The 21,577-nt window shown below is 47.7% G+C and overlaps 1 protein-coding gene across 2 annotated transcripts; it reads left to right on the top strand.

Annotated features, from left to right (window-relative positions):
- The first annotated feature begins 715 nt into the window (after positions 1-715).
- Positions 716-12,327, top strand: XIRP1 (xin actin binding repeat containing 1). 2 transcript variants are annotated; one of them, XM_020584284.2, is made up of 4 exons: positions 852-864; positions 2,145-2,198; positions 3,763-8,466; positions 8,945-9,033. In XM_020584284.2, the coding sequence occupies exons 3-4, from the start codon at positions 3,763-3,765 to the stop codon at positions 8,951-8,953; spliced, it is 4,713 nt and encodes a 1,570-aa protein (XP_020439873.1). In that variant the 5' UTR covers positions 852-864; positions 2,145-2,198; the 3' UTR covers positions 8,954-9,033. The 2 variants fall into 2 exon arrangements, with proteins under 2 accessions (XP_010393127.3, XP_020439873.1); XM_010394825.4 differs by having other exon boundaries at positions 716-864; positions 3,763-12,327.
- Positions 12,328-21,577: the final 9,250 nt, after the last annotated feature.

The raw sequence follows: 21,577 nt of genomic DNA, 5'->3' as shown, positions 1-21,577 counted from the left end.
GTAGGTGTAAAGCTCTATATATTATATATGGTTGTGATGGGAGGTGGAGATGGCCATCCTCACACCTGGCAGATTAACGCAAAAAGAAAGGTCTTAGCTACATTTTGAAGTTGCCTCTTTCTTTGAAAACTGAAGCTCCAGTGGGGACCCCATGGGAGCTGGTGCAGCTCAAAATATCAGGTCTGTAAATTCAAGAGCAGGGTTTGGTCCTCTGGGTCTACCAAAGGCTCCCTGCTACATCTTGGGGCAAGTCTCACCCTTTTCATCTCTCCTGAAATGAGCTCCCAGGGGAGAGGCAAAGATAAATGGACATAACTGCTTGTGAGGCACACCCATAGGAGAGTGGTGTGGCCACGGAGCAATAAAAGTGGGAATTGGCTCGAGCTGGGTATGTGTAGCTCCTCCATGTCCTCTGACTGGCTCATGTTTGGTGATGGCCTTGCCCAGGGATGCAGGAATCAAGTCACTGCCAAATGTGTTACTCTCATCCAGGCTCAACATCCACCTCAGCCATGAAGGAGATGAGAATGCCCATGTTTTCTCCCTGAACCAGAGGGGTGTGATGTTAAGTTTTGGGGGACAGGGGTGGGGCTGTTGGGGGACTCGGTGTGTGGCGTCAGAAGCCTGGCAGAGCCCGTGGACAGCGATGCTGGCGCTGCCCTCCCGCCTGTGGCTCGTGGCTCACCGCACGCCTCTGTCCCTGTTTCAGATGATCGGGCACGGTCATTTTTAGACCCATCAGGCAGCACCAGCCACATACTTCAGCAAGGACGAGGGAGGTCCTCTGCACCCTCCGTGAAGGAGCTGTCGGCTCTGTATCTGTCCCAGACAGCTGCTGCTGCTGACGCCAGCCCCGCACAGCCGGTAAGAACCGAGTCCTCCCCCTCCCCAGCCGCCCGCGGCATCCCAGCAATGTCCCGGCCCGGCAAGTGCCTGTCAGAGGGTGAGAGAGAACGTCTGCTTTTGTAAATCTGAAGAAACAGGGTTTAGTTTCCCAAAAATGACCATTTTCCCCTCGTCACTTGCAAATATAAGATAAATGTGTACAAACACACACGTGTATCACATACTAATTAAATTCACACATGCACACACACACACCAAGCACATACACACCCCCTACATTCACTAGACTATACAGTTTACTCATACATAAGATTTCCATTTTATTTCCACATTTATATTCACATACATCCATGGAGGAAATATTTAGTACAGAGTAACATGTACATCTCCATGCTATCCTCATTCGGACACACCCCCCCCTATATACTATATACATATATATATATATATATATATATATATGTGTGTGTGTGTGTGTGTGTGTGTATATGTCCATATATGCCACACTCAAGCATAACATTATAGTGCAACCTCCCTGTGCTTCTCTTTCTCTATCCCTTATTCTGGGATCCAGAGATTTAAACCCCCACTCCAGGCTGATCATCAGGCCACGGGATAATTCGGGTTATAAGGGTTATGAGGCACATTTTTTCCCATTTCTCTAGTTCCACTGGTGATCCAGGAGTAACGTGGGATGGGATTTAATACCTGGACCCTTCCTGCAGGCACGCTCATGTTTCCCCACACTCTCAACCTTTTATGGGGCCCCTGCTCAGAGATGCAGTCTCTCGAGCGTGTATCAGGGAGAGGTCCAGATGAAGCAGTCCCAGCTGAAAATAAATAAGTGGAGACTGCATTTGGAAAATTACAACTGGTTAGAAAACCAAGAAAAAAATTTTTTTAAATTACAAAGCATTAAATTACACAATTCATAATGCAATTACAAATGTAGATCAGTTTTAATTTTTGAAATATTGAAGTATAAGGAAAAATATTGGCTAAATCAAACTTTGGAAAAATCAGTGCTAGTTTTGTTTATCCCTTAACTTTGAAAAAATGGGTTTGGGGTTTTATTTGTTGACTGGCACTTTAGAAGACATATTTCTGATCAACCTGGAATAAAATTGTTTTTTCAACTGTACAGAACTGCCAGTAAACCAAAACAGAAAACCACAACCTGCATGGTTTTCAGGTGTAATTGATATACACATTACTACACATAAGCACATAAAAATATATATGCAGATAATGTGTCTCCCTGTGCAGTTTGATGGCATTTCTCTTCATATCTTTTCCAGAGTACTGTGAAGGACAACTCCATTCACACTCCCCACAGACAGAAAAAAAGCAAGGTAGGAAATGTTTAAGATAAGCACCATTATCTAACCAAATATTTGTGGCCTGTGAGTGTGATCTAAATACCCACACAAGGCAGCCAGGAGCACTTTCATACTGAATATAGCTATCAGCTGCTCGGTTGCCCTTCCCCACATTCAGAAGTTTTTCACAGATTAAAAAAAAAAACAAACAACAAACCTTTGTTTTAAAAAGTGCATTCCAAGTACATTGGCGCATGCAAAAGATTTGGATTTTTCACTTGCTGCAAAATATGCTGATTTTGGTGTTCTGAGTGTGGGTTTCTTTTACTAATGTTCAAAACATATTTTTAGCCAGAACAATCTGTGTGTAACAGAGTGAAATAACACTGTGCACCCTTGCTTTGAGCAACAACTAATAATATTCCAGGCATAACTCTGCAGACGTAACTGCACAGGCATGCCAAGGGTCAGCAGATCTGTTTACTGAAAGAAAAGCCACCAGGATTACTGTCTCTTTTAGACAATCATTAAAGGCTTCAGCTACCTTCCCTGTGGATAAATGCCCAGGCAGTGCAGGTTGCAGGTATTCAGTTGAGTGTTCAGTGCCCAGGATGCACAAACTGAGGAGAAAAATTGCAGAAAGGGAGGTTCAAAGCGAGGCTGGACAACCACAGTCCACTCTGTTCACTTCTGTACCAACACTGCTGTGAATTTGAGATGAGCTCAGTCTGACTGAGTATAAACAGGTCTAACTTTCCTGGCCACCACCTATAGGAGCTACTCCACCCTGTGGTCCCTCAGCCTTGCTTTTCCCTCTAAGGCAGCACAGATTTTGGCGTGCTGATTCCAGCAGTTTGCAAACCTTAGTTAGCCTCATGCCTGTACAAGTCTACAAGTCAGAAGAGCTTTATTTAAGTCTCCAGCTATGTAAACGTGCACCTATTCTTGTGCAAATGGTAACATGGAGTACACTCCTGAGTGCAACAGAAGAAATCATTAATCAGATGAACATCCTTCCCCAAGCCCTCCCTCCTGAGCAGTGGGCACCCCATAGTGTCCAACCTTATCAGCTCAGTTTGACACTTTGGTTCCCTCTCCCCATTTTCTTCTTGAGATCTCTTCACAAATAGCTCCTTGGCTTTCTTCTGTACCCAGATCCTTTGTTCCCAGACTCTTCAGGTCCTCAGCTGGGGACACAACAGTCCTGGACACTGGGCAGCTGGAGGGAGAAGTTAACTTCTAGCTGACTTCTCTAAGTCAGCCTTATCTTTCTTACGGTTATTCTCTCTTGATGGCATAGTCCAAATCGGGCACCTCTCTTGTGCTGTAGCTGGACTGAATCCAGGGAATTGTAGACTAACCACCTCACCCGGATTAGAGACCTTGCTTTGCTGTGGAACCAGGGTTAACACCAAGCCTGGAGCGTGTGCAGTGATGTGATGATTTGGAGTGCTGTGTGCTACTGAACTAAAGGTATGGAGCTTACTGGGTGCATGGATTTCCCCCGTTGGCTTTTCCCTTTGCCGTTCACTCCATTAATGGCCGTGGGGACGGGGGGTGAGAGGCGATGCTGACGTTTAAAACTGTTTCCCCAAAGATGTCAGAAGCTCAGAAATCATCTAAAGTTGCCATCAAGAAAATGGAAGATGACTTGCCTCCCCCTCCAGCCATTGGCTCAGTCCAGGTCGTCGCTCCAGGGGGTCAGGATCTCAATGCACTCCCTGTGCCTCCTCCAAAGCAAGCCTTCTCCAAGTTCTACCAGCAGCGCCAGGTGAATGAGCTGAAGAGGCTCTACAGGCACATGCACCCCGAGCTCAGGAAGAACCTGGAAGAAGCTGTGACTGAGGATCTGGCAGAAATGCTTAACACCGAGGATCCCAATGCACAGGCCTCTGTGAACCTGGATAAAGTTCTCCCGGGAGAGGTTCAGTCCATGCGCTGGATTTTTGAGAACTGGGCACTTGACTCCATTGGGGACCACCAAGCCACAAAGAAGCTGACAGAAGAAGAGGTCATTCCCAGTGGGGATGTGAAAAGCACTTCCCTGAGGTTTGAAAGCCAATCCATAAATGGATACAACCTGTCAACATCAGCCAAGGTGTCAGAAACAGACCTTGCCAGAGGGGATGTTCGCACTGCCCGGTGGCTTTTTGAAACCCAGCCACTGGACACATTAAACAAACTGTATTCGGATGAAACCGAGGTGCAGGAGGCAGTTCTCAAGGAGCCTGTCCAGGGAGGTGACGTGAAAGGGGCCAAACAGCTCTTTGAAGCACAGTCTTTGGATGCCATAGGACGCTGCTCCTCAGTGGAGGAGAAGAGCATCCTACAACTCAAGTCAGAAATCCAGGAGCTTAAAGGCGATGTTAAGAAGACTGTCAGGCTTTTCCAAACAGAGCCCCTCTGTGCCATCAGAGATAAAAGTGGGACTATCCATGAAATCAAGTCTGTCTGTCGAGAAGAAATTCAGAGCAATGCAGTCAGGACAGCTCGCTGGCTGTTTGAGACTCAGCCCCTGGATACTATCAACAAGGACACTTCCAAAGTGCAGATAATCCGTGGGATTTCTCTGGAAGAAATTGGAAGGCCCGATGTCAGCGGCGCAAGGTGGATATTTGAAACTCAGCCTTTGGATGCCATCAGAGAAATCACAGTTGAAGAACAGGACTTCAAGGCTTCGACAGATTTTGTCACAGGGGCAGATGTCACTAAGCAGCGATTGCTCTTTGAGACCCAGACTCTAGACTCCCTGAAAGGAGAAGCTTCGGAAAGTGTTGTAACCAAAGAAAAAGTCATCGGAGGCGATGTGAAATCTACACTCTGGCTCTTTGAAACGCAGCCGATGGAAACACTGAAAGACAATTTTGAGGTGGGACGTTTGAAGAAAGTAGAGCTTTCAGCAGATGAGAAGGGAGATGTGAAGCAAAGAAAACACGTCTTTGAGACCTGTCCCCTTGGCAGTATCTCCAAGGCATTTGAGGAAGAAATTCCAGCCACCAGCATGGAAGAGGTAGTGAAAGGGGATGTGAAATCTTTCAAGACCCTGTTTGAGACTCTCCCCTTAGACAGCATTAAGCAGGCTGATGCTGAGCCCACCACCAAAGAAGAGGAGGAGAAGATTCCAGCTGGCAATGTCAAAGCCAACCAAATCCTGTTTGAGACAACACCCCTGTATGCCATCAAGGATAGCTTTGGCAATTTCCACGAAGTCACCTCTGTAAGCAGAGAACAGATCATCAGTGGTGACGTCAAGAACTACAAGTGGATGTTTGAAACAAGGCCCCTGGACCAGTTTGATGAAAGCATCAAGAAAGTGGATATAATACGGGGCATCACAAAACAAGAGGTGGTGGCTGGTGATGTCAGGACAGCCAAGTGGCTCTTTGAAACACAGCCCATGGATGTCATTCATCTCCAAGCCATGGAAGGGGAGAAGCGTCCCTCAGTGAAGCGAGAGATCTCCCAGAAGGGGGATGTGAAGACCTGCCGGTGGTTGTTTGAGACCCAGCCCATGCACACCCTGTACGAGAAGGCTGAGAAGAAGCAGGAGGAGGATGGCAGTGTGCCCCAAGCTGATGTGAAGTCCTACACATGGATGTTTGAGACTCAGCCCCTGGACTCCCTGAAAGGCCAGGAGGAGCAGTATTTGCAAGTCAGTAAGGCCTACAGTCAGGAAGAATTACAGGGAGTGGATGTCAAAACCGTCCGGCACCTGTTTGAGACTGAACCCTTGGGCAGCAGCACTGTCAGTGAAGCTGACCGGAAAAAAAACATGCGTTATTCCAGTCGTGTGGAGTTCCAGTCTGGGGAAGTGTCCAGAGTGAAAGAGTTCTTTGAAGCCAAGCCCTTGGACACAGCCACCAAGCCAAAGTCCCAGAAGGATGCTGGAACAATTGAAGCCGGGTCTGTGCACAAGTTCACGTGGCTCTTTGAGAACTACCCCATGGACACCCTGAAGGACAACTCTGAAGGTATCCAGGAAATCCCTCCAGAAAAGAATGTCAAGGGGGGAGATGTTGGAGGAAAAAGGTTCGTATTTGAGACCTATTCCCTTGACCAAATCCATGACAAAGTGGACGAGACAGAGCTCCAGAAGATCCAGAAAGACACCATGAGCAAAGCTAATGTCAAGTCCTGCACAATGCTATTCGAAAGCCAACCTTTATACGCTATCCAGGACAAAGAGGGGGGATACCATGAGGTCACCTCAGTGCAGAAAGAAGAAATCATGAAAGGTGATATGAAAGGAGCCCGGTGGTTGTTTGAAACTAAGCCCCTGGATCAGATCAAGAAGGAAGAAGAGGTGTTTGTGATTAGGGCTGTCACCCAAGAGGACATCAAGAAAGGAGATGTCCAGACTGCCCGGTGGAGGTTTGAGACAGAGCCTCTTGACTCCTTCTCAGGGGGAAAGTTGTCTGTGCCCAGAACAGTGGATGATGTGCAGAAGGGAGATGTTCAGTCCAACAAGCAGCTCTTTGAGTCCCAGCAAGTGGGCCAGAAGAAGTATGTGAGGATGGTCAGTGTCAGTGACGTGCAGCGAGGTGACGTGAGGACATCCACTTGGCTCTTTGAGAACCATCCTGTGGACTCCCTGTATGGGGATGCGGAGAGAAGCTCGTCCATGAGCACAGTGCAGAGAGAGGACAGCCAAAAAGGGGATGTAAAACGCTGCACCTGGTTGTTTGAAACCCAGCCCATGGACACCCTTAAGGACACAGAGGTGACAGCCAGTGCTGGGGCCCAAGAAGAGATCCCTCGTGCAGATGTGAAAAGCACAACGTGGCTCTTTGAGAGCACACCCCTGGATAAATTTAGTACTTCTGAAGGTAGCATAGAAATAGAACTGAAAGAAAGAACCATGAAGGAGACTTTAGAGACTCTCTGCACTTGCCAAGCTATCCAGCATGATGGAATCCTCATCGAAGCTAATGATATGGAGAGTGTGAAGATGGTGAAGTACCAGCTCAGCAGCCCAGGAGCTCCAGAGATCCTGAAAGAGGAGATTGTGGGAGGCCACTTGCAAAGGATTATGCTGCAGCTCCTGCACAGAACCAACGTGGAAGCACAGAGTGTGCTGGTAGAGGAGGACAGAGAGGGCAAGATCAAAGTAAGCCCATTGCAGCTGCTGGACCAGAGTGAAGCTGCTAAAGGCAAAGAGGACTTGAGTGGAGATGTAGCCAAGGCCTTACAGGGTCTCCTCAGTCAAGATGCTTCCATCAAAAAGGGGATGGTCCTACAAGAGACAAAGTCAGGATCAGTGAAGATGACTCTCTACTCCCTCCTGTTCCATTCTGTCCAGCAGAAAGTTGTCAAGGGGGATGTGAAGTCAACGATTGGGAACCTGTTGGCTTCTTCTCAGGAGCAGAAAGCAGCAGCTACCATCAAGCGTGAGGACAATGAGAAGGGAAATGTACAACTTTTTGCAAGCTGCATTGAGAAGGGAGACCTCAGCTATCTGAAGAATCTCCAGCAGGAGTCAGAGATACAATCCCTCATCTCTTCCCAAGCAGAGGAGGGGGCAGATGAGAGCGGCCCACGGGTTGTGCAGGGGGCTAACGTACACGTCTTGCCAAATAAAGAAAAAATAGAGAAAGTAATTGCAGGAAGTGAGCCAGGGGCTATGGAGGGAGCAAAAAAGGGATTTGTATGTGCAAGCACAGGCAGAGAGGGTGTGTTACAGAGAGAGGCTGTGCATGCAGCAGGTGTGACTGGCACCACTGTGCAATGTCTTGGGAAGCCCCTGCCCACAGTGATGGGAAAGGAAGAAATTCTGTCTGGAGGGCTTAAGGTGACTACAAAGTCAATCCAAAGGGTTGCAGATGCCAGCAAGAAGGCAGAGAAAGAAGAAGCCACCACTGCCCATTTGAAAGAACCAAAAACTATGATGCAAGGCACATCTCCGACCCCAGTGACAGCTCAGAGGGCAGAAGTGGATGGGAAACAGAAGAGTGTGATGACTGGGGAAGCCAGCCAGACTCAGAGAGAAGAAAAGGCCCTGGGGAGTGATCTTCAGGCTGCAATGCAAAGCCTGAGGCTGGCGACAGCAGAAGCAAAAAATATTCAGCACCACGTTCAGAGCAAGTTCCAGAGGAACAGGGAGGAGGTCCACACAGCCTGCAGGCAGCAGACAGTCAGCTCACAGGGGACCATGACCCTTCAATCCACCGTACACCAACAGGACTCTTCATCCACCAAGCAGGAGAGCAGCAGCACTGCCACCAGGACCACCACCACCAGAGTCCAGGAGGCATCCAAGACCCACACAAGCGTGTCTCAGAAGAGCATAGCATCACACAAAAAGGTCAGTGCTTCTGAGGAAGTACAGGGAGGACAACTGTTGAGCCAGGAAATCCAAGTTGTGCCCAGTAGAGATTTTAGCATTAAGGATGGCCTTTATACTGCCACACCTGTGAAAACCTATATAAACCCTTGTGTTGAGTCTGATTACAAAGAGCAATCAGTGCAAGAAGAAAGAGATGTTGGTGTCAGAGGGGATGTGCAGACAGCTATCAGAGCACTGCAAAGTGCCGCCACAGAACAGCGCCTGGTAGAAAAGGAGGACGTTGTCCGAGGTAATTTAAAAGCCACACTTCAGTCGCTGGAAAAGTCTAACGTTAATGTCTCCAGAGGGGATTTTAAAGCTGCCATGATATACAGAAATGCAGGGCAGTCCTATTCTGTGTGTAAAAAGAAAAATGAGATTCAACTCACTAGTAACGAGGCTGCTGTAGTGGCTTCAGGGTCGCAGGCTGATAATGACTTTCCTCCTCCTCCCTCAGTTGCTGTGATGAAAGCAGAGCATTGCCCACCCTCAACTAAAGCAGCAAGAGAAGGTGCCCTTCTATTACCAACCAGCAAAGACGAAGCCCCAGGATGTTCTGCACTACTCCAAACCCCTCTTCCCACTCTCCCTTCTCTGTCCTGCAAACCCAGTGATCAGAGTCCTGCAGAGAAGCCCAGGACTCCTCCAAAACCAGAAACTACTGCCCCACCCAGGAAAAAACCTGTTCCCCCTCCAAAACCTGAGCACCTCTTACACGAGGCATATTCTGCCTCTGCAAATAACAGCACAAGCAAATCAACCAAACCCATCCCTCCACCCCTGCCTCCAAAACCTTCAGGCTTGAGGGAGATTAGCAAACCAAAGCCTTCCCCCACAGAGCTGGGATTAAGCTGCATGGAAGTTCATGAACAAACAGGGTATGAGGAGGCTCAGGCAAAATGCTGCAATTTGGAGACATCTGTGAAGAAGTCTGTCACAGTTCAGTGTACAAACCCTGAGAGAAAGCTGCCAAAATACACTGCCAAAACCCCTCTTCAAATAGCAGAAGAAAGGTACAAGGCCAGCAAAGGAGGACAAGGAAAGGTAGAATCAGACAGTGATAAGACCTCAAAACCAATGAATAATGGAGTCATTGGTTTTGAAGTCAAGCAGGGAATGATGAGTGATAAAGCAGCTGCTCCAAGGAGGTGTCCAGGTGAGGTGGCTCAGAGGCAGATAGAGCTGTGCCAAGAGGAGAACGGGTGCTCTTCATTGTCCTCTCCAACCTGTCCTGGCAGAGCACAGACACAGAATGTGCCAGGACAAACTGAGCCAAGCACCTCCCCTGTGGGCCACAGCACCCCTCCGAAGAGAGGAGATGGCACTCCACAAAATGCTTTATCCAAGGTGGAAAGAGAAAGTGTATCTAATTCTTATGGATTGTGGGATAGTCAGAGAGTCATGCAGCAGGTGCATGAGAGGAGGCAAATGTCTCATTCTATGTCCTTCCATCAGCAGTCAGTGAACTCCTTTGAGGAGCACCAGCAGGGGAATAGCAGGCAACTGAAATGTCCTGATAGGGAGGCAGAGACACCTGCCCAGGAGAAGCCAGGGGTTGTTATGAGAGAAAAAAAAAAGAGAGAAACAGAAGATGAGCGTCGGAAGAGGTTGTCAGTACACAAAGAGGAGATCATGAAAGGCAATGTCAAGGAGGCTATGGAGATCTTTGAGAACCTCAGGAGACAGGAGCAGCTGCAAGAGATCTTGAACCGAGTGAGGGAGTTTGAGGAGGAAACAAGCAAAGTGGATGTGAAAGCTCTCAAGAGCTTCTTTGAGAAGGTCCCTGAGTGGGTTGTGCGCCAGAAGGCCAAGCAACAGGACCAGGCTGCGGCAAAGGAGGATGCTGACAGTGTCTCCTCAGTGGATCTGGTTTTTGAGGACCTGGAGCGAGCAAGTGCTGAGATTCTCCACCTGAAGGAGCAAACACTTGCCCGCATCCAGGATATCGAGGAGGCCATCAAGAAAGCTATTTATTCTGTTTCTAGTCTCAAGTCTGAGTCAGACATTGCTGGGCTCTCAGGGTTGTTGAAGGAGTCTCTGGGGAGCACCCAAAGCTCTGTGAGCAGTAGCAATATCCGTAAAATCAGCATTGTCTCAAGCAAAGCCAAGCAAGAGGAAGTCATGCTGGAGACAGGGGAAGCAGCATCTGTGGAAAGTGCAAAGGTGGCAGAAAAGACCGAGGCAGCCAAGGCAGAGCTAGGGGTCCCCCGCCTCATTCAGTCTCGTGTCAGCTCTCCCTCCTCACCTTCCTACATCTCCATTGAGTCTGCTGCCAGGAAACCAGCAGAATCACCCAGGACAGCACATTCCCCCCAGGATAGCCCTTCACCAGACTGTCTTGACTCTCCAGGAAAGAGGGATGCTTTTGCTCAGAACAGCTTTAGCTCGTTTAACCACCCCTCAGCAGGGTCTGCTGGGCATGACACAAAACCCTTAGAGAAGAGGCCAGACCCCGTCCAAACAAAAGCTGGGCTGAGCTCAATGAAACAGCACATGCTTGGCAACACCAACCATCCAACCAGTGACAAAGAGAAGTGCTCTCTGGACACCTCCAAAGACAGCTGCCACTGTGGGATGAAAGGCAGCTTTTCAGAATACCGCTCCCTGAATGTCCCCAGCCCACAAAATCCACGGAGGCAGAAAAGCATCCTGGAGCTGCAGACAGGGCCCGACGGGTCCAAGCTCTACGGAGCCACCCGGACTGTTATGGAGCAGTATGAGGAAATGGACCAGTTTGGAAACAAAATCATCACTTCATCCACCACAGTCACCAAGCAATCTGAGACACAAACATCCTCCACGTGCGATGTGGTTTCTCATCCCCAGTATGAGGTATCTGCCTCACCTGTGTTTCGGAGGTACTTGAAGAGCCCAGGTGAAGACTTCCACACCAACGGGACTTTTCAGGAGCCAGGAGTGGTCTTTGTCACCTTTGGCAACTCCAAGCCAAAGAAATAGGAGATTCTGGAGAGCAAGAGAGGACTGTATAAGACAAAAGAGAAGGGCCACGATAAACATTTCTCCTGTTTTATCCACATTACACACAGGGATTTACCTTCACCCTAAGGACTTCTCAGGGTCATCGTCTCGGTGTTTGCATACAGACAGGACAAGTGCAGCCTGCCTTGACGCTGGAGAACATCCCTCACCTGGCCAGCCCAACAGACTTGGTGCTGCACCACAACCCGGAGTCCTGGCACTGTTAGAAGCACAAGGGAAAAATCCATCCATGGGCACCTTAGGGTACTTCCCCCTAGAAAGTTTGGTGGGGGTGGTTGGAGGTGTTGGATCGGGCTTCTCTGAACCACTGCAGAAGGAAGGATAGGTAGGATCAATTAAAAAACCAATCAATCTGGTCATTGGAAAACAAACACCTTTATGGTACCTTCTTTTTCTAAGAAGGGCATCCTATACACACAAACATATATATACACAAGTTCATATTGATGGGTGGGTTGGATAGATTTTCTCTTAGCCAATAAGAAAAGGAAAAAAAAGTCTTGAATTGTTGTCGCTCTTGGACTTGGGGGAGTTATTTATCAGTTTGTTTTTCAGTTCCTGGAAAGTGTTTGATGATACTGGAAATTGTAAAGCCAAGACCTACAGCTACTATCAATGCCATTCCCCCAAAGAAATATGCTATGAAATATTCTTGAGTCAGAATGGTTACTGCTTTCTCTTCTTTATTTCTAGAATTCTAATTTATTATTCAGTATACACAAACTCCTTATTTTAGATTTTCCATGCTTTCCTACATGTTTACTGTTTAAATTCATTTTGAGAATTTGTAAAGCAATTTTTCTTATTATTATGACTTTGTTTTGTACATTCTCAACTCAAGATTTTAGATATTTTGTGGCTTTTTTTTTTTTTTTTTTAACTTCTATTGCTGCATTCTGACGGTAAACATTACCTCTAAAAATACTTTGGTCTGGTAGAGTTTCTTTTATTCAGTGCTTGTTTCCTTTCAAAGTGCCTAGAAATTATATCTTGATGGACCAGTTGAATCACACACTGAGAGCACTCTGTGTCACTGGAGGGGTTTGGTCTACATCTTCTTTAGAGTGTGGGTGGATCACCAGCCCTTCAGCAAAGAGTGTTCATACTCTTATCTGAAAAATGAGTCCAGGATGATACAGAACCAGGACTCTGTGTAGGCATGTGGAGCCTGGGTAGGATGTGTACACCAGGAAAGGTCTGGACACTTGTGTGTACCCATTTCCCCCACGGGAGAAGGCAGCTGAGGTGTTGTGCCTCTACAAGTCCTATGAGGAGGAGCAGCTGATGAGCCAGCCCTTACTCACTGCTGTGCCTCAACTCACCTCACACTCGGCTCTGGGATGGGTGGGTGAGCAAGGAGTTCACTCCAGGTGTGGGGGAATGTGAGGAGCCTATGGAAGGGCCAGATGGTTTCTCACAGAATTACAGAATATCCTGAGTTGGAAGGGACCCTCAAGGACCATTGAGTCCAGGTTCGGGCCCTGCACAAGAAATCCCCAAAATTTCTTCTGATGCCTTTTCCTGGTCTTAAAATCAAGAGTCAAATATGGTTAGAAGGGATTTTACCTTGGTATTTATTTTAAGGATCCTTAGGTGCACACGTCCAGGTCAAATGCATCAAAATGCACCCCGCAAAAATGCACCCCCCAAAAGATTGGGTATAACATTATAGGTGTTATTAATTATCATATCTATCAAAGATTCCCCAGTGAGAGGCTCAAGTGAGCCCCCCTCCCCAAGGAACCTTCCCCTGGATGGTTCTATCTCAGTTTACAGAATGTGTTCTGGAGAGCACCTTGGGGTTTGGGGCACACTGATCCCTACCTACAAAGCTTCTAAAATGTTGAGTCTCTCAGCTTGACAAACAAGACCAAGAATGTAGGAAAAAAGCACTAAGAATACAAAAGTTGTAAAAAAGGTATAACAGGGGTCTAAAAGAAAAGGCAAAAAATCTTCATGGCATCACCTCCATGCGGCTGAGAGCATTGTCCAAACACTTCTTGAGCTCAGGCTGGTGCTGTGACCACTTCTGTGGGAGCCTGTTCAGTGCCCAACAGGCGAAGAACTGTTTTCTAATATCCAGACTAAACCTCCCCTGACACAGCTTCAGGCCATTCCCTCAAGTCTGTCACTGGTCACAGAGATTGGCACATGCCCCTCCACTTCCCCTCATGAGGGAGTTAAAGACCATAATGAGGTCTCCCCTCAGTCTCCTCTTCTCCATGCTGAACAGACCAAGGGCCCTCAGCCACTCCTCATGCCTCAAGGCCTTTCATCATCTTTGTTGCCCTCCTCTGGACACTCTGTAATAGTTTAATGTCCTTCTTTTATTGTGGTGACCGAAACTGCGCACAGGACTTGAGGTGAGGCTGTGGAGCTGTGTCCTACAGCCTGGCTCAGATTGTAGACTCGTTGAACTATAGCCAGCCACCTCATCTCTCAGTGCATCACTTTATCTTTCTGAGAATGGGACAGTAACCTCAGTGAAAAAACAAAAACTCAGTAATTTGCTATGATTAATGTTTGCCCTTTTCCTCTGAGGAAAAAGAGCCCACACTAATGAATTAGGAGCAGGACACTGGAGAGGAAGGGACTGTTCAGAGTCTACCACTCCACATCCCTGAGCCCATAGCAAAGCTTCTAAATAGCAGTTGTCATCTTGCATCACAAAGACCTTGTTCAAGGTGTTCTAGACCACGCTGGATTTCTGCTTCCTTCCCAGAAAAGATGTACATACCCAGATCTCATTGATTTACATCCAGAACCCCATAAATTTGAAAGACATGCCAAAAGAAGAATAGGAACATAATTTTCCATTGCACACTGAAGGCTGAGCTGGAAGAGCAGATCATAATAAACTGAGCATAACTATTTTCAGGCAATCTGAATAAAATAACCACTTACACCCTCCCAATTCCTTTAAGTAGGACCCACTGCAGAAATAAGGGAGAGTTAGTTACCTGGAGACCCTCTTCAAAATTTTTCCAACACTCCTTTCTTACCCCTGTTTGTTTCCATCTCGGCTTCCATCACATGTTTGTTTCATTTCTCTTGAAGGACAACTGTGGAGCAATTTTAGTAAGCTGCAAACAGGTTGCTCAGGCAATGAAAATTATTCCACATAAACTCAAATAAACCCAAACATCCTGCGCTGCCACTGCTTAGAAATACCAATCTTATTGTTTGTGTTTCTGGTTTTACAGGATTTCTAAATGTCTCAAAGAGCCATTTATGAGACTAAGATCATTTAAGACGTGCTTCTTTCGTGATATTTCCATCATCTAGGAACTGAAATATGATGAGGAGACACATGCTGCACTGTTTCAGCACCATACATGGCTCTTGGGGACACTGAAAGAGCTGGAGAGAAAAAACAAATGCAAAGATTTGAAACTCAAACACAAGCTGAAGGATCAGCTCATATTCTCCGTGCTTCAGACTTTGCAATAATAAACCAGCAGAGCTCATACAAACTTTCAGATCCCAAATTAGCTGTCACAGTTTTTCTGTGATTTTTAGGTACAAGACATGACATTGTTCACTGTTCTTTACCCTGGCGGGTATCTGCATTCTCACACAGTAGATGTTTTCAAAAGTAAGCAGGCTGGGAGAGTTACCTGCACCAGGGGACAGGGGACAGTTGGTATTATCAGACCTACATCTCCTTGAGGGGTCAAAGTAGAACTTCAGCTGCAGATCTGGTTCTCTTGCAGTAGTGGACAGGAAATAGGCCTCATTTGAAGTGTCCACAAAAAGTACTGCCCTTCCCAGCTCTGTCAGTCACTGGCCTCCCTGAGGACACTCAGTCTTCAGTTTGAAAGATTCGTGCTTACCATGGAATCACAGGATCATTCAGGTTGGAAAGATCGTCGAGTCCAACCATTACCCCAGCACTACCAACACACCACTAAACCCTGTCCCCAAGGGCCACATCTACACATCTTTTAAATCCCTCCAGGGATGGTGACTGCACCACTGCCCAGGACAGCCTCTTTCAATGCCTTGCAAGCCTTTCTGTGAGGAAATATTTCCTAACACCCAGCCTAAACCTCCCCTGGCACAGCTTGAGGCCAGGTCCTATCACTTGCTACTTGAGAGAAGAGACCAACCCCCACCTGGCTGCACCCTCCTGTCAGGGAGTTGTGGAGAGCCAGAAGGTCCCCCCAGAGCCTCCTTTTCTCTGGGGAGGCTCAGCCCCCCCAGATCCCTCAGCTGCTGCTCATCAGCCTTGTGCCCCAGACCCTTCCCCACATTCTCCCCTTATCAATAACACAGGAGTTTTCAGGCTGACTTCTCCTGCTATATAAAGGTTTTAATTCACACAAGGAAAAAAAGGCAACAACTGATAAGCCATAATCCAGCTGCAACTTTCAGCACTGCAGTAATCAGTGGTGTGCTGGAAGAGCCTTCCAGGAACACCCTGTAACTGCTTTTCACAGAAGCCTTAGGATAATTTCCTTGCCCACAGTGCCATTCAATTGCTTCTAATCACCTCTCTATCTTTCAGACCATAAGGAAGGCTTATTCCTGGGGCTGCCAAATACACCTCTGAAGGCAAGAGTGTTTGCCATGCATCAGACAATGAGCACTGAAAATAAGTCCCCCCATTAAAGAGACCAATACCCCCTATAAAAGGTTATCCCACTGTGGAAACACCCCAGGAGTACAGACATTCATCCCCAGTTCAGAGGAGAGAGATCCTTCTTGTTTGCTAAACAGCTCTGCTTCCTTCTTTGGTCACGGTTAAAGGAAAGCATTTTCTTCTTATACAACACAGACATGTTGAGTTACTCTCTTCTCTGCCAGGACACAGAGCCTTGTGCTGGGTGAGAGCTCGTCACCATCAGAGGAAGTTCTACAGTCACACTGGTGAAATTCACCTTGCAAACAGATCAACTTTGCACAACTACGTGGGCCTGTTTCAGGGTAGATGTATCACCCGTTAGATTGCCTTAACAGACCTCCACCAAGAATTCTGGGAGTTTAGACATCCATTATTTCTGTACTCACTTACAGACCCATGGTCTGCTCTCTGCAGAGGACTGGAAGAGTGGAGGGGTGCTGGGATCATTGCAGACTGAAGGAAAGACAGGGATTTTGTTTGTATGCTTCCCTGTAGAAGGAAGGAAGAAAACTCAAGATGCTAAACTCATCTTCTTGAAAGTGTTGTCACAGGAAAACAAAGATGACCTGACCTTAATGATATGATCAGACAAAATGAAATTAAAAGTTAAAAAGTTAAAAATTGTTTCCCCAGGTGTGTGTTGCAAGTAAAAGACAGGGTTCTTGTTCTGTGTCTTGTTCTTGTTTGTGTCAACTCATCTCTTTAGATACAGAAACACATTCCTGTTTCATAGAAACACAGTCATAGAATGGTTTGGGTTGGAAGGGACCTTAAAGACCATCTTCATTCCAATCCCCTTGCAGAAACACCTTCCACTAGATCAGGTTGCTCCAAGCCCCTTCCAACCTGGCCTTGAACACTTCCAGGGACGGGGAATGCCCAACTTCTCTGGACTACTGTTTACTCAAAGCTAAAATCTGGCCATCAGCCCACTCAACATGAGAGCAGAAAGTAAACTTGTCTTTTCTGTGAGCTGGAAATGCTGCAAACCAGGGTAGGAACACATGGAAAGAAAGCCAGAGGGATCAGAGACCACCAGCAAAACTGTGGCAAATAACCCCTGACAAAGAGGCAGAGTTGCCCTGACGTGAGGGAGTGTCAGTACTCAGAGCACTGACCTGTCAGAGTTAGGCTGGGCTCAGCTGTGCTCCTTCTGGGGCTTTGGAAAGACCTGAGTTTTCAGATTAATTTGCCAGCTAAGCTGAACCTCTGCTTTGCACCGCAGTGAGGAGTGCACAGAGGCATCCTTACTGCCACCTGCACCCTCTGGGTCACTTGACCATGCAGAGTACCTGGACCTATTTCTGCAGCTGGGCTGATAGCCAAGATTCTTTTCCCCCTCTCTCTCTCCACTAAAAAGGCTGGTGCTGGCAATGCTTTCCAGAGAGATTCTCTGGGCTTTTCACATAAAGACGTGTTTGAGGAATCAGGTCGTGGCACACAACACAATCCAGACAGTAAACATAGTGGAGTAAACCACCAGATTCATGGAGCTGTGGAAGCTTTATGCTGATATGAGCTGCCTTTCCAGGGTTTGGACTATGTGTCTGTGTGAGCAGCCATAAGATACCAGTGATTCCAGGAGCTGCACAGAGTTTTTGAGTCAGAGCAACATTTCTCGCCTTACTCGAGGTTTTTATATTATTCAACTGAATGAATCATTTACTCTCAATCAAATGAACATATTTTTTCTCATCAGAGATCCAAGGGTGTTCCGTCTTTCTGTTCTGACTGAAAATTAACACTGACCCATCCAAGCTGACAGGTAAACTGGACCAGACAGGAATCTGAACTCGCACGACAGATCTGCAAAAAAAATCCCAAGAAAATTACCTTGCAGATGCACTTCCAGGTGGTCATGATTCAGTTATTTAACCTCAGTCTCTCCTTCTTCAGCCCATGTTGAAAGAAATGTGTGCCTCCTGCCTGAAGCCTGTCTACCCCATGGAGTGTGTGGTCACTGACAAGGTCTGTGTGCACCACTCGTGTTTCTGCTGTCAGGTTTGCGGGAGGAAGCTGAGGTGAGTGGCAGGACACAAGTGTGTTTGTTTCTAAGGGATGCCCAAGTAGTTTCCATCTAAATTGCCCAAGGGTAATTCTGAGAGAGCAGGACTCAGGAAATGAGAAAAAGGGCATGCAGTTTCCCTGATTCCATCTGCCTCTCCATCACCAGAGGCTGAAGTCTGCCCACCTCAAGATTGCAGACCCCCATGGATTAGGAATCTGCATGGATGGTGGTGCAAGGGTGAGCTGAAACTACAATAAATATTTACAGTTTGGGAATACTGATAGGGAATGTGATTGGAGGAGCCATTAGGGTGCTTCCTATGGTCATAGAATCATAGACTCATTAAGGTTGGAAAAGGCCTCTAAGGTCGTTGAGTCCAACCATTTACCCAACACTCTCCACCACTAAATCATGTCCCCAAGCATCACATCGAGTCAGGTAGGTTGGAAGGCACCTCTGGAAGTCTCCACTCAGCCTTCTGCAGGCCTAAGGAGAGCAGGAGCTCAGGAACATGTCCAGGAGAGGTGTGAATGGCTTCAAGGATGGGGGTTACACAGCCTTTCAGCTGGGGCCCCTCTTTGAACATCTGACCACCAGTGAAAATGGTTTTTCTTGCCACTCATCACAATTCCCTGTGTTACAAGTTGTTCCCATCGCCTCTCATCCTGTCACTGCCCCCCTCCAAGAGCACTCCAGCCCTGTCTTCTCTATAACCTCCCATAAAATAGACACACGCAGCAGTGAGTTTCTCCCTCTTAACCTTCTCCTGGTAGGACCTGGCCAACTCATCTCTCAGCCTCTCCTCAGATGACACAGGTCCCTTACCACTTTGGTGGCTTTTTGCTGAATTCCTTGCTGTGAGGAGCCCAAAACTGGACAAAGTTATCCACATGGAATCCTACAAAAGTCAAATATAGAGGAACATTCACTTCTCTTGGCCATGCAGCTCAGGATGTAGTTGGCTTCCCAGTCACCAGGGCACAATGCTGACTTGTTTTCAGCTTGTCAGTCACTGAGACAGCCACCTCCTGTGAGGCTGCTTGGAATCCTGTTACCCCTAGCTCTGCAGACACTTCCTCCCCTCCTGCAGTTGTTGTATCATGGGAGCCCTGGGCACTTTTACCCATAAGGTCCACGCTGTGAATACAGGGGCAGAGATGAAGTACTGGTATGAAGCCTGGCCTGTAAATGAGAAAGGGATTGCACATAACCTGGGCTACAGCCCCCGGAGGCATTGCAAGGAAATGTTTAATTTTTCACGTGTTTTGGTGTTTGAAAGAAAAATCAAACATATTCTGAGAAAGCCAACACTACTTTTGAAAGGTTTCATTCTTCAACCTGCTCCCTCCCTTCCCCACTGAAAAATGATTTTGCTGAAAGCCTGTCCATCAGTGCTACAGCTCCCCTCCCACATAGCCACTGACAGCTGTGCCAATGTGTGTTTTCCAGCTTGCAAAACTATGCTGCCCTCCACGGGGTGTTTTACTGCCAAGTCCACTACAAGCTGATGGCTGGGGCTGGAAGCAGAAGTGAGATGGAAAGGCTGGAGCACCACCATGTTCAGCATGGACCACAGCCCTGGGAGTGGTGTAACAGGGCCAAAAAGACTGAAACGAGAGAGAAACCCGCATCCTTCAATGCACAGTGTGATCTGCAGCTGGCTGAGCACAGGAACAGCAGGTCTGTCCTCTTAGGGAGCAAGCTCAGAGCAGTCTGGCCACCTTCAGAACCAGCCTTCACTGTCAATGGAAAAGCTGGTAATGGAGTGTGTTCCCAGAAAAAGCCTGCACTGAGCCTGCAAACCTACCAGGCTGCAGGCAGCAGGGCAGGAAGGATGGTGCTCAGGGGTCAGGAGGGAGCAGGGGAGAAGGGAAGATTCTTACCTGGCATCACCTGCACGAGGGAAAGAGAGCAAGTGTGTTCCTGGCCCAAGAACAGAGAGCAGAGAGGCCATGAAGAGGCTGGGAATGGGGATGTGCCTGAAGGAAAGAAAGAGGGGAAGGTGTCCCAGCGTGTGGCTGCAATCCAGCAGGGCCAAACCCAGCTGAAGAGAGGACCTGCCTGTGCCTCCCTCCCTCCCGTCCTGGAGCCTGTGAAACCCCTGCCTCGTGGCTCACTTGCTCCCCACCCCACATGCCAAAGCACTAAACCCACCTTGTGGATGTACCTGGGGGGCACAGGTGGCTGCATTCTCGCTGACACAGAGGTCCCAGTGACAAAAAACAAGGCCTGTGGGTCTCTGAGCACACCCAGCAAAGGAGGCACAATGACAGATAACAAGCCTGAACCGACTGTAGCCAGCCCAGATACTGCAGGGGCCAAGCATCACCTTGGAGAGGGAATGAGCAGCACACAGACCATTCATGTGCCAGGAGAACCCGAAACCAGAAACACCACAAGTACAGAGCTAAAATGTGTAGCTGAGGGTGTTGATCCCCCTGAAAATGAAGCTGAAGAAGCCCATTCCGCCTCTGGTGTGTTGAGGACCTCTTTTGTATCTTCTGGGTCCCTGGGGCCAGGAGGGCTGGGTGTGTCACCTGAGATCACTGAAATGTTGAATGAGAAATCAAAGGCAAACACCAGAGAGTTCCCTGGGAAACAGATGCCAGTAACTTTGGGGGAAGTTATGCAACCATCCAGCAGAAGAGATTTGCCTGGAATTGAGAGCAAAGAGGCAGAATTTGAGAAGACAAAAGAAGAGAAACCAGTAAGTGTGTCAGGGTCTCTGGAAGAGCCCAGTCCTGAGCACACATCTCAGGAAAATGAAGCTGCAAAGAGCAGAGTCTCTTCACCTGGTTCTCCAGACAGGACAGATGATAACAATACGCCCTCTTTACAAGAAACAGAACCTCAGGACACATGTGGCCCATTGAAAACTGTCACTCATGAGGGTATTTGGAGCCATCATATGAAATCACCTGGCAAGGGTTTTCCAGTATCAACAGACACTCCTCTGAAAGGAACTTGTGCTACTTGCCCCTCACATGATGAAGTCAACAACTCCAAGTCAAAGGATTACAGGGAAGTTCTTAGTGAAAACACCTTGCACATTTCTGAGCATCCAGCCAAGACATCAGAATATTCCAAACCAAATATATCCTTGGACAACTCTGGAGGCCATCCAGCAGGGGAAGAAAAAGTGGATCTGAAACTCCCAGAGGAAAGCACTGTGCCTATGTCACAGACTGCTGCTCAGAGCAAGGAGGCCAGAAGCAGCCAAGCCTGTAGAGAGACATCAGGTAAAGGTTTCAGGCTTGGGAAAAACCCCTTCATTACCCTTTTTGGCTCTGAAGACAAAGGCAGAGCTCCCAAGAACGAAGCAATAACCCAGAGGAAACCCACAAAGTCCCAGTCAGCCCTTGCCACTTTGTTTGGTCACTCCTCAGAGAAGAAGCAGAATGCACAAGAAAAACCTGCAGGATCCTCAAAACAAGCAAATATTGATGGCAGGACAGAAA

Source organism: Corvus cornix, chromosome 2 (genome assembly GCF_000738735.6).
Source record: "Corvus cornix cornix isolate S_Up_H32 chromosome 2, ASM73873v5, whole genome shotgun sequence".
NCBI lineage: Eukaryota > Metazoa > Chordata > Aves > Passeriformes > Corvidae > Corvus > Corvus cornix.
The sequence above is the reverse complement of the archived record's forward strand: the minus strand, read 5'-3'. Positions and strand labels throughout refer to the sequence as shown.

Bases quoted from the DNA above. Each gene is read 5' to 3' on its own strand.
- XIRP1 (XM_010394825.4), top strand. From the start codon at position 3,763: ATGTCAGAAGCTCAGAAATCATCTAAAGTTGCCATCAAGAAAATGGAA.